We start from the raw sequence: 17365 nt of genomic DNA, 5'->3' as shown, positions 1-17365 counted from the left end.
TCACTCTTGTTTACAAAACACATCACTCTTAGCATGATTTTACTTCACTCTTATTATGATTTTACTTCACTCTTGTTTACAAAACACATCACTCTTAGCATGATTTTACTTCACTCTTGTTTACAAAACACATCACTCTTAGCATGATTTTACTTCACTCTTGTTTACAAAACACATCACTCTTATTATGATTTTACTTCACTGTTGTTAACAAAACACATCACTCTTAGCATGATTTTACATCACTCTTGTTTACAAAACACATCACTCTTAGCATGATTTTACTTCACTGTTGTTTACAAAACACATCACTCTTAGCATGATTTTACTTCACTGTTGTTTACAAAACACATCACTCTTAGCATGATTTTACTTCACTGTTGTTTACAAAACACATCACTCTTAGCATGATTTTACTTCACTGTTGTTTACAAAACACATCACTCTTAGCATGATTTTACTTCACTGTTGTTTACAAAACACATCACTCTTAGCATTATTTTACTTCACTCTTATTAACAAAACACATCACTCTTAGCATGATTTTACTTAACTCTTGTTTACAAAACACATCACTCTTATTATGATTTTACTTCAGTCTTATTTACAAAACACATCACTCTTATTATGATTTTACTTCACTCTTGTTTACAAAACACATCACTCTTAGCATGATTTTACTTCACTCTTGTTTACAAAACACATCACTCTCAGCATTATCTTACTTCACTCTTGTTTACAAAGCACATCACTCTTAGCATGATTTTACTTCACTTTTGTTTACAAAACACATCACTCTTAGCATGATTTTACTTCACTATTGTTAACAAAACACATCACTATTAAAATGCTACAACTCCATCCCTTAGCCCAATATTATTGTAAGTATTTACCGAAGTTCCATCAAGATCATATTTACAACATTGCTACAAAAAGGACTACTCAAAGACCAAAAAACTGAAATTGAAGGCAATACACTTAATCACGTACAAGAAAAAGGGAAATACAGTTCTATGAACATCACACAAGCGCACAATAACCACAAAATTCTCAAGCTGCAGTAGATTATATACAGACTGCACATCTTTATCACCAACTAGGAAACATCCACGCAATGGACCATCCCAGCAAGAATCCAGCACCAGCTAGTCCTTTCGTTGATTATAATACTCGTTACTTAAACATCCGATTTTGTGTAAACTAAGAAGCCCAAAGCTAATGACGTAGCTTTTGAAGAAATTGAATCCATAAGATACTACTGCCGCATTTCGTTGCGCATGAATCTATGGAGAGGTACGCCGGATTTTGCTTGTAGAGAGAAGAAGATGGATTTCGATGCAGTCGATCATATCTTGGCTGCTTCAAGGCTGTGATCACATCTATTTTGCGGCTGGTGGTGTTGAGCTCGGCGGCGGAGGCTGGGGAGAGGAGGAAGAGAGGGGAGAGGAAAAGAAGTGTGAATTGGAGTTGAAAAATTGAAGGAGACGGTTGGAATTGAATATAGTTTCCAAAAATACCCTTGTTAATTACTTTTTATTTAAAACATGTAAAAATAGCTAAGCCATAAGATTAATTTGGAGTATTAAGATGTGTGGCTGAGATTTGTTCTCTAGTTATTTGGTTAAGGGGTGTTTGCCATAGATCACTACCCTACAAATCTATATAGTAGATTATAAAAATCACAAAGTTGATATCAGTCAAACCACAATCTTAACACGTGCCCTGTTTTTAAATTATGAGTTATTGTGACAATTTCGATTTGTTGATCTGCTAGTAGACCAACGATTAAACACAACTTTACTCAATATAAACACAAATACGATTATAACAAAACCAAACAGGTTTCATATTTTTTTAGTTGGGGTAAATTTCAGATTTTGTTCTAACATATGAGCTCCATCCCTATGTAAGGAGAGTTGCAAAAAAAGTGTCCAAGATATTATAAAAGTGTTCGTAAAAAATGATTGTGTCCGACTGATTAAAAACTATTGCTTACTTTAAAATTGTAACAAATGAAGTACGTAGCACTTAATAAATAATGTTATTAATATAGATCTAAAATCAAAAGATTTATCAAGATCAAATAAGATTGAGTTATCGGTATTCAATAGATAAAGATCTTGTTTTTGAAGGAATAGATAAAGATCTTATTTCTATAGTAAATTGTTGATTTTGACCAATTAATCAAATACAAGCTTTTATTAGTTATGGACATTAAACTGTTGGGCCTTTTAACACTCAACTCAAATTTGACCAATTAATCAAGTAAATTGGTTATTAAAATTGTAATTTTAATTAAATTTGTCACCAACATTGTAAGCTTGCATTATTTTCAGTTTTCATTCTAGCCTAATATTTAATCAATTTAACTAACAAATTTAATTGTTTTTTTTTGCAATAAACAAATGGATTATAAATGTGAAAAATGAGAGAATGAATTAGGGGTGACTACAAAATTAGACTTCATTCATTGAGTCGTCTATCCACGCATAAGAGTTTGCGGCTACATCAAGCTCGACCCTACTTCAATCAGAGTTCCTCCATTGATCCACGTCAAATTTGTTTATTTTGGAAAAATTAATTCAATTTATTTGCTAAGACAATAAAAAAACAAAAAATTATAAATATAGTATTGACTAACTGAATTGATCGTTAAAATTTAATAAAATTGTACACATAATAACTTCTGCAAATAGTAGTAGTAGATTTCATTTTTCTTACTTTTTATTTGTCTACACAAATAGAAAGCTGTAATCTCCTAATTGAAGTTGGCGCTAGGGTTTTATTGTTATCTCCTATCTCTGCGTCTAGCGCTTGCTCTCCCCATCCACATTTCGCAGAGGTAATCGCTTAGATTTTGCTTTATTTCCTAAATCTGTCGGGAAGTGAAGGCTGGTGGTTTTCTACTTTTGAACCCACCTTATGTTTTCTTTGATGTATTCTTCATTTTTTGTGTGGACCGATTCGTTTCATTTCTCAGGAAGTACTATACTAATTTTGATTGTCTACTGGATTTTACTTGGTCATTTTTGGATTAGCTGCTGCGTTCATTAATATCACTGTTATTCTGATTATTGCGTGACAATCATTTTCTCATCCTATGATTCTGCAATCCTTTTGGTTTATTGTATCTTTTTTAAATCTTGATATTTTAATTGTGCTTTTTTCTTGTTCTTGCACAATTTAATTACCAGATGCTATTGGTTTAGTTGAAAATGTGAAATTTATTGTTCCAATCATTAGTTTTACACTTAAACATTTGTCTACTGCTGTTGTACATGCGCTGATATGCTGTTAAAGTTAGCTGCTGTTGGACTGATTCACACTGGCAGGCAGCTGTGTTTGTTTTTGGCATGCTGTAGCTATTTTAGATATATATCAATTAATACACTACACTGCAGACCATGACATTTTATACTACTCTCTATGCTGTTCATTATAGATGAATGTCGAAAAGTTAATGAAGATGGCCGGTTCGGTCCGCACTGGTGGGAAGGGTACGATGAGAAGGTTTGTTCTTGATAATATTCAGCACGATTTTATTTGTATTTTTTGACTAATTTATGTTGTCAAGACATAACTATGGGTTGCAGAAGATCAGCATCCATCATCCTTTCATCTTTGCTCTGTTTGTGTTTCTAATAAAAGCACTTATGTGGTTTGCAGAAAGAAGAAGGCTGTACACAAGACGACCACGACAGATGACAAAAGGCTTCAAACTACCTTAAAGAGGATAGGAGTGAATGCCATACCTGGAATCGAGGAAGTTAATATTTTCAAGGAAGATGTAGTTATACAGTTTGTCAACCCCAAAGGTATGAAATACTGCCATTGTAGTTTATCCAATACTCTGGATTTATCATCTTTTATTTGCTTTCTATTTAATAATTTTGTGTTCTATTTTTTATTTTCAGTTCAAGCATCTGTTGCAGCCAACACATGGGTTGTTAGTGGCACTCCTCAGAACAAGAGTATGTTTGGTTCTACTGACTTGAAATCTACTTTATATTGCTGCTATGTTAGAACTAAAATCTTAATTTAAAGTTTAAACCCCCTCTTAATTCTGGGTTTGAACAGTACTTTTTAACAAACAGCATAATATGACATCATGTACTTCTGTTTGTTGATCATCTGATAAACTTTCTTGATACTTATCATTTACTAGGAGTATTATTATCCATTTGCTTATGTTCAACTCAAAACATTTGTTATTCAATGAAAGTGCTTCGTTCCATAGTTGTCTTCTAATCTTAGATAACATCAAAAGTTGAAATTGTAATTCTTTTATGGTTTTTTCAGAATTGCAGGATATTCTTCCTCAAATTATCCACCAGTTGGGTAAGTGTAATTTTTCCTTTCCTTTGGTAACTTGTGATATCCATTTTTTACAAATATCTGTACTCAAAACTACTTAATTTTTCATAATTCCCAGGCCCGGATAACTTGGAGAATTTGAAAAAGTTAGTGGAACAATTCCAGAAACAGGCACCGGCAGATGGAAGTGGTACGGCTTCTGGTGCTGCAGAAGATGATGATGACGATGTACCTGAACTCGTAGCCGGTGAGACTTTTGAGGCTGCTGCAGAGGAGGGAAACACACACGCCCAGACCTCTTAAGGATTATATTTTCCAGTTTTCCATATATCTAAAAGATCTCTTACATTACTCTGTCTATGTCACGATCAATGACTCAAATAGATTCACCTTTCTTATTTAACTTTTCAAATATGTTTAGTTACTTGGTGATTTTGAAGGTTTGAGTTTGATTAATTATTTCTCATTTGTTTTCCACTCAGTCTTGTTGGTTAATGTTCAAATATACTCCCTCTGTTTCCTATGGGTCTTTGGGTTGTACCTAACACATGTACACACTGCCCAATGCCCCCTAAACTCTTATGCGTTATAAGCAAATTAAGAAACTTTTAATGGCAATATTTCCTTTCCATCACTTGCATAAATGCATGTTCTATGGTAGAATAGATTTGTGTTTCATATTAAAACTCTTATGGAGGCCCCATATATCATTGTAGACTTAAATTCTTACACTTCCCAATGGACACACAATAGCCATATAATAATTCAACCTACAGATAACAATGCATGGACATAAGACAAATGACAAATGAATACACAAAACACAAGGAAATGTTTGTAATTAATAAAAAGATGATAAGCATGCATATAATGATAATTAAACTTCAAAAGCTAGTTCTAGAATCAACACAAGAAAGGCCAAAACACATATTCGGCCTTAAACAAATCACAGTTTACGTCCCATGAGTGTAAATAAAACGGTATTGATCAGAGTACTTAGTATATAAACACATTAATTTAAAAATAAAGTATATCGAAATGACTAGTATTGAAAACCATACCCTTGCTGTGGAAGCGAACTATTAAAATTCCATGCTTCCTTCAAGCCCCCTCCAGTTGCAACTGTTTGTTTTTTGTATCCAGCAAGATCAACAAAATAGATTCTGCTCATTTTAAACCATCAGCTGCACTCTGTAATAGATATACGATACGTTCAAGTTTAGCAGAAGATCTCAAGCAACAAGTTATCAATCAAAGAAACAAAAAAAGGATTTCAAGTGTCATGCAGAGCCAACAGAAAACTTATCCTTTGTTCATCAATTCTCAAAGATTTAAGATAGGTTACTTATAAGTTTTAACTTCAACAAGAGGAACATATTTTCAGTTCAAGGACTCCACTACCTTGCCACATGATTCAACCATACAAGTGAAAACACTGTGAGAGCAAGAACTTTCTGAGTTTACAAGAACCTAAGATTAGGTAATTAAAAAAAGTTCAGATAGTATTCTGCAGAGCAAGGAATAGATTATAACCTACCTTAGGGAAAAAGCAGCAACACATATAGACCAGGTTTCTGTCGGCTTGCTTGGTCTGTTCCTGCAATGAAAAGGTATTACATGTTTGATGAATCAAGAAAATAATCCTGGAGTTTTATGAATTTGCTGCAGTAAATAGTCACGCAGAAACCTCGTTAATCCGTTCAAAGAGTGTGAAATACACGTGGCGCTAGGTCTTGCCCATTGGCCATCTTCCTCCAACAAGGCATTGGATGCACACCAGATCTGTACGTCGTTCCACTTCTAGTCAGATTAATCAATAGGTTTCAATGTGTAAAAGTCATTATACCACAAGCAGTTCATGCTAAAGAAGCACTGTGTATTTTTTAGAAATTCCTGAAGTGGAAATGAACTTACCTGTCCATATGCAAAACAGAGCTATGAAACTCCACAAGACAATTCTGAATCAAAGGTGCACCTCAAATATGTCACTGTGGAACAAATATTTCAAAACAAAGTTTCATCAGTTATTCATACCCAATGTGTCTTGCTGTTCCCAGCTCAATTCAACAAGAAAAAGTGGTAAACTGAGGTAGATTGCGCCTCTTTTAATGAATATCAGCTACGGAGTCAAAAGTAAAGTTTGACCTGAAGACTGTTGTGGCATTCCTAAGGCCTGAAAACATTAAGAAGACTTGTGTTTCTCCTAATCTTGCCCTGTTTCCAGCTAACCAACCATACAGGCATAAAGAATATAACTGAAAGTATTGACAAAGAATAAATCAATCTTTGTCAAAACATTCAACTAATAAAACTATAGATAATAAAACTGAATCCATTCTACTTTCAGTTCTGAATGCATATCAATTTGAGGAAGAATACAGGAACTGCAGAAGCTAAAGCCAGCACAGATACAAGAATTATAAACTGTCAGCATTTGGAGATATTACAGAATCACCTCGACCACTAGTACAGGTTTTACACAAACTGCATCATTTTGCAGTATATCTAGAAGAAGAATTACAGAAACTTCAGCATTCCGAGACATTACAGACTAGCCTCACCAGTGCAGATTATACAGAAACTGTCATTATTTTGCAGTATAGCTAGAACAAGAATTACAGAAACTGCCAGCATTTGGAGACATTACAGAATTTCCTCATTCTGTACAGCTAGAGGAATTCCGAAAGAAAATCATCAATTATCGACAGCAGCTGGTCCAGCAGTCTCCACCTGAGTGAGCTTTGGCTGAAACCATGACTTCAGAAGAGAAAATTGTGCATATGTATTGGTATGGAGATATGATTCCCAAATGAGTGCTGCAATCCAACACACAATCGCAATTATAGAAATTGAGAACACTATGCAGTTCACAGATTTTCCTTGAAATGCTAAAACAGAGAGAAAAATAGCATCTACTATAAAGCATATGCTAGCTATCAGAAAAATAGGGAAGCATGATGTTCCATTGGAGTATCTAACACACAGCGCCAAGTTCCAGATTGAAGCAATGATAACCACTCCGGCTAACTCAGTGTTTTGATCGAGAATATCGTGCCGTTCCAGCATTTCCACAAGCGTAAAAGCGAAAACTGAGATGAAAAATCGCTGGAAAGGGTTCATGTTGAGAGCAAAACAAAGAATTATAAAAAAGTAGAGATTATGAGAAATGGAGAAAATGGAGGAGTCAGGTCAAGTAATGAAGTTATATAGTGGAATTTAAGAGAGGATGCAGAGAGACTGTAATCAGTTTCAATGCTGTTACAACTGCTGGCGGATTCATTTAATTTGTTATTTTAGTTTTAAGGCGTTTAAACCCAGCAGCCTAATAAGAAATTACTAAAATATAAATGAGATTTGATGCCATTGTCGAATTGGCGCTTGCAATTTTCTATGAGGCAGCAGGTGTTTAAATGCTAGTTAAGTGGAATGATTCATTTTGTTATCATTTTTTATAGAAAAATTTAAATTATAGTAGTACAATTTTGTTTTGGTATGATTTTGGGTATATATGCACAAAATAAGATTAAAAGGAATGATGGCTCAGAAGCACTTACTAACTTTATATGTATGTCTTAAGTACTCCTAACTTTATGTATTCATGAAAGATACTCCATGAAAATAGATATTTTTCAAAATTTTTAAAATATGTAGTTCAAGTTTATTGAAACAAAAAAAGATTAGTAATACTATAGTTCTAGTTTTTTTAATCAAGTTCATTTTAATTCTTTTATTGGATAAACGCATGCTCATGGGGTCGGAATGTGAGGGGGACTGAAGACAAGGGTTTCAACACGGACGAACGCAACAAGCAGAGAAGTAGTATCAATTAGATGCAACCCTCCCCTCCCCTCCCCTCAACCCAAAATACCACCGATAAAAAAGGAAGACTATGGTGGCGTTCGGTTGCCATGACTAATATCATGAGACTATCAATCTAGGATTAAGTTGTATGATTATTTTAGTTGGAGGGGAGGCTATGACTAATTATCATGAGACTATCCATCTAGGATTAGGTTGAAGGGTTTAATCTTATGAACCAAACATGATACATATTTAATTATGAGATTTAATCTTACCAACCGAACACCCCCTATGAGTATGATTATGAAGACAGACAGTGTTACACTTACACGCCAATCTTGCATCAAAAAAAGTGTTGCAAGCACCCAATCTCCAGTTTCAAATTTGTTCTTACACATTCAAACTTAAGTCTCCCACCGGAATTAGCTACCGTTTGAACATTCCGGCAAATTAGAGGTTCGATAGGTGTTTCTTAGGGAATGTACGAATTTTGTATTAGACGTAGTAATATTGTAACATCCCTAACCCGAAACATGCATTATTTTGCATATTATCATATTATATTGTCATTGCATATTAAATTGTCATTTTTACTACATAGATATTAAGTGTGTGTCATAGAGGATATATTTAGTGTTACGATCAATCAGTATAGTCGAATAAATAGAGAGTTTCCATTCACGAGAATTTTATTTAATAGATAAATGAATATTTTATATAATTATAAATTATGTTGTATATATTAAATATATAATATATATGTGGGTGTGTATGTATGTGTTGTAACGTGTGCATGTGTAAATGGGATTATATAGTACTATTCATGTACGTACTTTACATATATACATATTTATAAATTTAGTTTTTTTGGATAGACTAATGTATATATATTAAACAAATAAACATACGTACGTGGCATAGCAAATGAGCATTTTTATGTATTAGTTCACAACTCAAGTGTTTACAAAATTACACTTTTTTAGTTTTTCACTTATACGTGTTTTCCTTATAAAAATATTACAAATAATAAGTGAGTCACCTAATTTTGCAGCTGACATGTATTAGGACTATAGAGAATATATTTTTTTGAATGAGAACGAGAAAGGGGGGTTTTGAGAAAGGTACGATATACATATATACAAAAAATAAATAAAAGAGAAACGGGAGTTGGGAGAAAACAAAAGAATAGTAGAAAGAATATTTAGAATTTATAAGTAACAACTATATATAATCTGAGAGTGGTTAACGAAGAGAAGGGATCAAGCTTTTGAGTTGTTTACCTATCGTGATAAGGTGTGTATAAATCACACTTTTAATTTTACATGTTTTATTTGCTTCTATGCTAGGTGTTAAACAAAATGAATGATTTGATTATATGATGTGATCCAATATGATTATGTGTTATTTGATATAGATGGTGGAATATGATATGGATATGTGATTGGTGCAATGAATATGATATTGTAAATGAATTATATGATAGAAATATGTAATTGATGTTTTACATATGGTATTGAAAGTACATGAATCATGTGATTAAAGAGGATCTGTGACAGCCTTGTACTGGATCTGAAATTACAGAGGGACCTATGAGTCCAAATCATAATGGGACCTACGGGTCAATCATAGAGGAATCCCGGGCAGATACCAGGCTTGACTGTTACAGAATAATAAACTGAACAAAGTGGCATGTGCATATGTATATGAATTTGTATTGAATATTTGTTGGTTATTGCTATATATTTTGGTTTAAGAATATGGCTGACTATTGAATTGTGGAATTAAAGGTAAGATTTATATACACTGAGTTGTGACTCATATAAACCACTAAAATTTTTCAGGAATAAGATAGCAGTAAGTTTTGACTGACGTGAGTCATAGGAACTCCACGTGTTATCAGGTTCGGAGGCTGACGCATATTGACAACCTTCTCCTGCTCATCATTTTGCATGTAGATAAATGTATAGTATATAGAGTGGTGAGAGGGTTCCACTACTTTGCAGGATATTTTGAAATATGTAGCGGATAAGTGTTGGTTTGAACATATATAATATGGGTGTTCTATGAATTAGACACGTGTATTGATTGCTTTTATGATAAGAGATTTATTTATTAAAAGAGTATACGTCAGAGGGGTTGAGGTGTGACAAATATATACTACTCCCTCCGTCCCATAAAAATATGTGTACTTTCCATTTTCATCTGTTCCACAAAAATATGTGTATTCCATTTTTAGAAATTTATATCAATTTAATAATATAGGTCTCATTATCCACTAACTCTACTTTAACTATTATTCTCTTTTTCTCTCTTACATTACCCATACAATTCTCATTCTCTCACATACTTTACCAATTTTGTCTTAATTCATGTGACATCTCATCTGCCCATATTTTTATGGGATTGGGGAAGTATTTCATAAAAAGATTTTTTGCCTACAGAATAGCATCAATAAAAGTAAGCACATATTATAGGAGTAGTAACTAATTTTCATCGTTAGATCTCATAGGAGTACATCTTTTGTATCGTATGTTCAAAAACAATTCCCAAACCGTTATTCGCGTTGTACCTCAATTCCACCCGACTAAAATCAAACCATCAAAACTCTCTGTTTCTCTCTCTCCTCTTGTTTTGCAATTTATCAACATTTTCTCTCTCTTGTCTCTGTCATCTATGCAATTTGCGGCCTCTTGAGAACATGCAAAAATAATTTGAGGAGCTTCTTTCCAGCCTCATTACATATATAGACACATCCGAGGCGACGTCGTTTGGTGTTGTCGCCGATGGCCCATCCTCTCCGCCTACCGACCACCACTCCTCGCCCCGCGGCTCCCCCGGCGCTCGAAGCAGTGTCGCCTTTCGACAAGATCGACGGCCTCGACCGCGACGACTTCCGGGAGGCCGCGTACGAGGTGTTCTTCACGGCGTGCCGGGCGTCCCCGGGGTTTGGGGGGCGGAGCCAGATCACGTACTACAACAGCTTGGAAGAGGGCGGCGACGGCGGCGGGTCGCCCAGGTGGGGCGGGGTGGGGATGGCCGTGAGCAGCCGGGTCAAGAGGGCGCTGGGGCTCAAGATGCTGAGGCGGACGACGTCGAGGCGGAGCAGCTCGTGGGGATCAAACCCCTCTTCGCCGAGCGCCGGGAGCCCCAGGGCGTCGGTGGTAAAGAGGCGGCCCATGACGTCGGCGGAGATCATGAGGCAGCAGATGTGGGTGACGGAGCAGAGCGACAATAGGCTGAGGAAAACCCTTATGAGAACTCTTGTTGGACAAGTACGTTCAACTTCTTACTTTTTTTATTACGTATTAGTTAATTCCTTGTGATTCTATAAATATATGCTCCATTAGTAAGATTTGGGAGGTTTATAGAGCGTAATGCAAGAGTTTTGATGATTTTTTTACTCACAATTCACATTGCGATCAAATCGAATCGGTTGGAGCGAAATTTAAAATGATAGTACATAAGTTTCGATATGTTTGGAATAATTTGTGCAAGTTCTAAAATCACACTCTAAGCTAGCATATTCATTCACCAATTTTATATTACTCATTCCATCCATGAATAAAAAACATGTTTTAAATCAACACAAATTTTAAAAAATTATTGTATTTGACCTAATAATAATATAGATAAAAAAATTTAGTGAAATATGAGTAACATCTTTTATACCAGTACTCCACCTATTAGTTTTATTAGACAGTGTTACGAGTTAGTGAAGTGAGTTAGTTTTATTGGTGAACGTTTCAGAATGACAAAATGCATCTTTGATTTGGTGATGGATGGAATATATATGAACTATAATCTATTATGGGCCTTTTTCAGAAATCGAGAAAATGGGTGAAATAGATTTTTGATGATTTTGAAATGAATCAGAAATTTACAATCCGACAAAATTAAAACTAGAGCGACACTAAAACTTTTAGGCGATACAAGTAGTTTTGACTATTGAACAATAGTATAAGGTCGTATATTTATTCACCAACTATTTATAGAGGCTAATATTTCATACTCTCTCCCCGTCCCTCAAGAATATGCACTCTTTCCTTTTTAGTCCGTCCCACAAAAATATGCATTTTCTAATTTTGGAAAGTTTTTTCACTCTAATGAGGTGGGACCCCAGTCTCCACTAACTATACTTTATTTACTTTTTCTCTCTACCTCTCTCTTACTTCACCAATTTTACATTAAAACTCGTGCCACTACCAAAGCGCATATTCTTTGGAGATGGAGGGAGTATATTATAGCCCAATATTTTGCATTTTTAAAAGTTTAAAGAATATTGTAGTAAGAAGCAATTGGATAATATTATAGTATGTTCCTAGTAACGTTTGGATTTGTATGGCATAGATGGGGAGGCGAGCTGAGACGATCATCCTACCTCTAGAGCTGCTCCGCCATTTGAAGCCTTCAGAATTTGCGGACGCGGACGAGTACCACCAGTGGCAGAAGCGGCAGCTCCGAGTCCTCGAAGTCGGGCTCCTCCTCTTCCCCTCCATCCCCCTCGACCCTTCCGACCCCTCTGCCGCCAAGCTCCGCTCCATCATCGAATCCGTCAAGAACAAGCCCCTTGACACCAGCAAGAACTCTGAGACCATGCGATCCCTATGCAATTCCGTGGTCTCCCTAGCCTGGCGCAGCATGGCTACACCGGAGGCTGGGAACAACGACACCTCCCACTGGGCGGACGGGTACCCCCTAAACGCCGAGATTTACAAGAGCCTCCTCCAATCCATCTTCGACATCAGGCATGCAGCCCCCTTCTTCACCTTTATATACTATTTATTTCTCCATTAGTCTCATTCCATTTTTCCTATTTTAGTCATTCCCACAATAAAAATCCTCTTTTTTGAGTTTTACTATGAATACGCAGGCTTTAAATTTCATTAACTTATTCCAATCACATTTAATTAATATAAAACTATGGAGTTAATGGAATGTTGAGGTCTATTAATATAAAATGTGATTATGATAAAGTTAATGGAACGTTGAGCTCTATTATACTTTAAAAAATAGTGAAAAAAGCAAATTAGATACTATTTGTTGGTGGACGGACGAAAATGATAAAATGTGATGATTATTGGTGGACGGAGGGAGGATAATGAAATCCTGACGACTGATATCAGGGACGAAACCCTAGTGCTGGACGAGGTGGACGAGATGCTGGAGCTGATGAAGAAGACGTGGTCGACGCTGGGGATCAGCAAGCCCGTGCACAACCTGCTGCTGGCGTGGGTGTTCTTCGAGCAGTACGTGCGTACGGGGCAGGCCGAGGCGGACCTGTTCGCAGCGTCGCTGACGATGCTGAGCACGGAGGTGGCGAATGATGCGAAGAAGGCGAGGAGGGAGGCCGGGTACACGAGGATGCTGGCGGAGGTGCTGGCGGCGATGAACAAGTGGTGTGGGATGAGGCTGGTGGACTATCATGGGAATTTCGATGAGGGGACGGTGAGGTTGATGGAGAGTATTCTGCCTTTGGTTTTCTCGGCGACCAAGATATTGGAGGAGGATGTGCCCACCTATAACATTACTACTCCTCACCTGAATAAGGGGGGAGAGATTGATTATGATTCTACTGGGAATAAGGTTGATTACTTTATCAGATCCTCTTCAAGAAATGCCTTTGCTAAGGTAACTTTATCTCTCTAGATCTCTCACTTTAAATGGAGTAATTCTCTCAGAATATAAAAGTTAGTAAAAAATAAATTGGAATTGGAGTGTTAAATACGGAACTTAATTTTAAGGAATTGATGTAAGGTAGAAAAAAAGGTAGAAAATTCAAATAAAAGAATCATAGAATTTACAAAAAATATAGTAATAAGATGAAGAAAATAAAAAAAAACAATATTAACATACACTTTGAGATAAAAAAAATGAAAATGCGGTGAATGTGGATCGACACGTGACCTTCAGATCTTTAGTCTGACGATCTCCCAACTGAGCTATCCCCGGTTTTGATGGTTAAACTTGAAGTTAACTTCTCTTATCTATATAAAGCTCGAAATTTTAATGCATGGAGGATTAGTGTGTCAGGGTAATTTTATTTCTTTGATAATAATATATTTAATTGAAAAAACATAAACCTTGTAAACTTGTCCAAAAACACAGTGAACCAGTGAAAATCTTTCCACATGATAATTGCTTGAAAAATCAAAATGGAATCCCTATGAAGATGAAAATATAATCTTCGTTTAGCATTTGATTTTAGTCATCAAGTAAGCCTAGTATAGCAAGTATGTACCTAAAGCATGTGGTTTTGAAGATAATGGAGGAGCAGAATGCATCAAATGTGGAGACGCACAGAGTGAGCGAAATGATGATAAAATTAGCAAGAGAAACGGAGCAAGTTGCATCAAAGGAGAAGGCCATTTTCAGCCCGGTCACCAAGAAATGGCACCCGATTGCCGCGGGAGTCTCGGCAGTGACGCTGCACACCTGCTACGGGACGCTGCTGCGGCAATACCTCAACAGCTCCGCGGCGGCGCAAATGAGCGAGACGATCCTGGTGCTGCAGAGAGCTGGGAAGCTTGAGAAGGTGCTGGTGCAGATGGTGGTCGAGGATTCTGTCGAGTGCGCAGACGGAGGCAAGGCCATTGTTAGAGAGATGCTCCCTTACGAAATCGACGCCATTATACTCAGATTATTGAAACACTGGTTGCAGGAAAAGCTCAAGATTGGCAAGGATAAACTCCACACAGCTAAAGAAACTGAAGTATTCGTCTAAATTTTCGATTTTGTCTTTACTTTTTTAAGAGAAAACATTTTCTCACTGTTTTTTTTTGTTTGCAGACATGGAACCCGAAATCAAAATCAGAACCATATTCTCATTCAGCTGAGGAAATAATCAAGTTTTGCAAGGAGACTATTGAGAATTTCTTCGAGATTCCGATCAACGTTTCGGAAAGTGTAGTCTATGATTTGACCGGCGGCTTGGAAAATCTTTTGGGAGAATACATCGCATTTATTTCTTCATGCGGTAAATACTATACTTCATCGACTCAATTTGCCATTTCCGTCCATCACTGATAATTGTCTCATTTTATTACTCCACAAAAGGATCGAAGCAAAGTTACCTCCCAACGCTTCCACCCTTAACCCGATGCAGCAAAGGCTCGAAGTTTGTCAAACTGTGGAAGAAAGCCGCTTGCAACGTGGGAACAGATCAACAAGAAGCGAGCCAGAGCAACACGGCAGCGGAGGAAGGGAACTCAAACCCTCGTTCGTCAACGAGTCGCGGGACACAGCGCCTCTACATCCGTCTCAACACCCTACACTACCTCACAAAGCAGCTCCACTCATTAGAAAAGACGCTCTCCCTCTCCCCGAAGGTGACGCCGTCGAAGAGCCGGCGTCGCCGCCACTCGTACTTCGAGCACACGAGGTCGGCCATCCAGGCGGCGCTGCAGCACGTGGCGGAGGTGGCCGCCTACCGCCTGGTGTTCCTCGACTCCAGCTCGGTCCTCTACGGAAGCCTCTACAACTCGGACGTTGGCGCCGCGCGGATCAGGCCGGCGCTGCGGGTAATGAAACAGAACCTGACCCTGCTCTGCGCGATCGTGACAGAGCACGTGCAGGGGGAGGCGGTGAGGCACGTGATGGCGGCGTGCTTCGAGGCGTACCTGATGGTGCTGCTGGCCGGGGGGAGCTCCAGGATCTTCTACCGAGCCGACCACGCTATGATCGAGGAGGATTTCGAGGGGCTGAGGGGGCTCTTCGGGGAGGGGCTGGTGGGGGAGGACGAGGTGGCGGCGGGGGCGGAGGCGGTGGGAGGGGTGGTGGCGCTGATGGAGCAGACGACGGAGCAGTTGGTGGAGGATTTGAGCGTCTTGGCGGGGGCGGCCGGGCAGAAGATGGCGATCCCGCCGACGACGGGGAAATGGAGCCGCTCCGATCCGAATACTATATTGAGGGTGCTTTGCCATAGGAATGATCGAGCTGCCAATAGCTTTCTCAAGAGAACGTTCCATCTAGCCAAGAGGAATGGCTCCCTTTGAACATTTTTTGTTACTATGTACATGTATAAATATGTTGCATACATGTATTTAAAGAGAGAGAATCCTAATTATAGATTCAACTCTAATTTTGTATTGACTAAAGTCCCATTTTGATACTTAATATATTGCGATTTTACGATTTTTGTCCAAAACATTATCTTTTGAGTTATTGGGTCCCTCATAAATAAAAATGGGTCACATTTGGTCCGAATTTGACGGAACTGTTAAATTTTGACGGTCAACGGCTGTTTAAGTTATTTTGACTAGATTATGAATTTAAATAAGAATATTTACTTTTTTTTCTTATTTTTTAAGAACAAATTATCTCTATCTCTCAACACTCTCTTCTTTGCCTGAGCTCGAGCTCCCGCAACGTCGTGGATGTGAACAGCGCGGCAGGAAGCCTCTGAGTTAAACGCCGTGATCGACGCCGTATAGCACACATTCCTCCACGAATATTCGAGGTCACGGTAGGAGGGACTCTGGCTGTGGGTGGCAGCGCTGCTGAGGTGGAAAATGAGAGGGACAAAGAGGATGATGGTTACCGTTGGTGAGGGTTGAGGATGAAGAGGAGGTGAGTGTTGGGTCGGAAATGGGGAAGATGGATGTGTGAGCTACGGAGGAGGAGAGATGCGACGGTGGTGTTTCTGGTGGAAGAGAGGTCATAGGAGAAAGACATGCACTGAGACGAGAGAGAGGGAAAATCTTTTGGTGGGGAGCTTTAATAATTCATTCAACATTGATTAATGGGAGATAGATAGGGATTCGATCCCGCGCGCTGCAGGTTCCGAAGCCGCCGACGCTGCTGTCGTCGTCTCAATCTTCATCCGCCTCTCTTTCGGATTCAGCTGACCGCGCATTGGCGGAGATTTCCAACATTCCGCCTTTGCCACCGCCTCTGGCGAAATCCAAGGTGGCTACGCCTCCTTGGACCCTAATTTTTTAGGTTTGGGTTAATTAGAGTATTAGATATTAATAAAACATATTTATTAACTTAATCCGGTCAAAATGTAATTAAAATCCGTTGACTGTTAAATTTTAACAGTTTCGTCAAATTCGGACTAAATGTAACCCGTTTTTATTTGTGAAGGACCGAATAATTCAAAAGATAATGTTTTGGACAAAAATCGTAAAATCGCAATATGTTAAGGACCAAAATGAGTCTTTAGTCTTTTGTATTCCCAGGCATAATATTTTTTTGTTGATCAAGGAGTAACTAAAAGTTCATTCAAACAAAAGCAAAAAATAATAGTAATAAT

General features: G+C 37.7%; 2 protein-coding genes across 2 annotated transcripts; both read left to right on the top strand.

Moving 5' to 3' along the window:
- Nucleotides 1-2687: 2687 nt before the first annotated feature.
- Nucleotides 2688-4791, top strand: LOC121806216 (nascent polypeptide-associated complex subunit beta-like). Its single transcript, XM_042206181.1, has 6 exons — nt 2688-2842; nt 3443-3510; nt 3667-3815; nt 3915-3971; nt 4300-4338; nt 4433-4791. Exons 2-6 carry the CDS (start codon nt 3443-3445, stop codon nt 4615-4617), a joined length of 498 nt encoding a protein of 165 aa, XP_042062115.1. The 5' UTR covers nt 2688-2842; the 3' UTR covers nt 4618-4791.
- A 5980-nt stretch (nt 4792-10771) lies between these two features.
- Nucleotides 10772-16207, top strand: LOC121807366 (protein unc-13 homolog). The gene is made up of 6 exons (XM_042207583.1): nt 10772-11387; nt 12463-12860; nt 13239-13743; nt 14375-14824; nt 14902-15088; nt 15169-16207. Exons 1-6 carry the CDS (start codon nt 10899-10901, stop codon nt 16104-16106), a joined length of 2967 nt encoding a protein of 988 aa, XP_042063517.1. The 5' UTR covers nt 10772-10898; the 3' UTR covers nt 16107-16207.
- The last annotated feature ends 1158 nt before the right edge of the window (nt 16208-17365 follow it).

This window comes from Salvia splendens, chromosome 6, assembly GCF_004379255.2.
Source record: "Salvia splendens isolate huo1 chromosome 6, SspV2, whole genome shotgun sequence".
Classification (NCBI taxonomy): domain Eukaryota; kingdom Viridiplantae; phylum Streptophyta; class Magnoliopsida; order Lamiales; family Lamiaceae; genus Salvia; species Salvia splendens.
Note: the sequence above shows the minus strand (reverse complement) of the source record. Positions and strands in the feature narration are given on the sequence as shown.

Excerpts from the sequence above, each read along its gene's own strand:
- LOC121806216 (XM_042206181.1), top strand. The coding sequence starts at position 3,443 with ATGAATGTCGAAAAGTTAATGAAGATGGCCGGTTCGGTCCGCACTGGT. Across the intron at positions 3,816-3,914 it reads ACAGTTTGTCAACCCCAAAG|TTCAAGCATCTGTTGCAGCC; the intron begins GTATGAAATACT and ends TTTTATTTTCAG. Across the intron at positions 3,972-4,299 it reads TGGCACTCCTCAGAACAAGA|AATTGCAGGATATTCTTCCT; the intron begins GTATGTTTGGTT and ends TGGTTTTTTCAG.
- LOC121807366 (XM_042207583.1), top strand. The coding sequence starts at position 10,899 with ATGGCCCATCCTCTCCGCCTACCGACCACCACTCCTCGCCCCGCGGCT. Across the intron at positions 13,744-14,374 it reads CAAGAAATGCCTTTGCTAAG|ATAATGGAGGAGCAGAATGC; the intron begins GTAACTTTATCT and ends GTGGTTTTGAAG. Across the intron at positions 15,089-15,168 it reads CGCATTTATTTCTTCATGCG|GATCGAAGCAAAGTTACCTC; the intron begins GTAAATACTATA and ends ACTCCACAAAAG.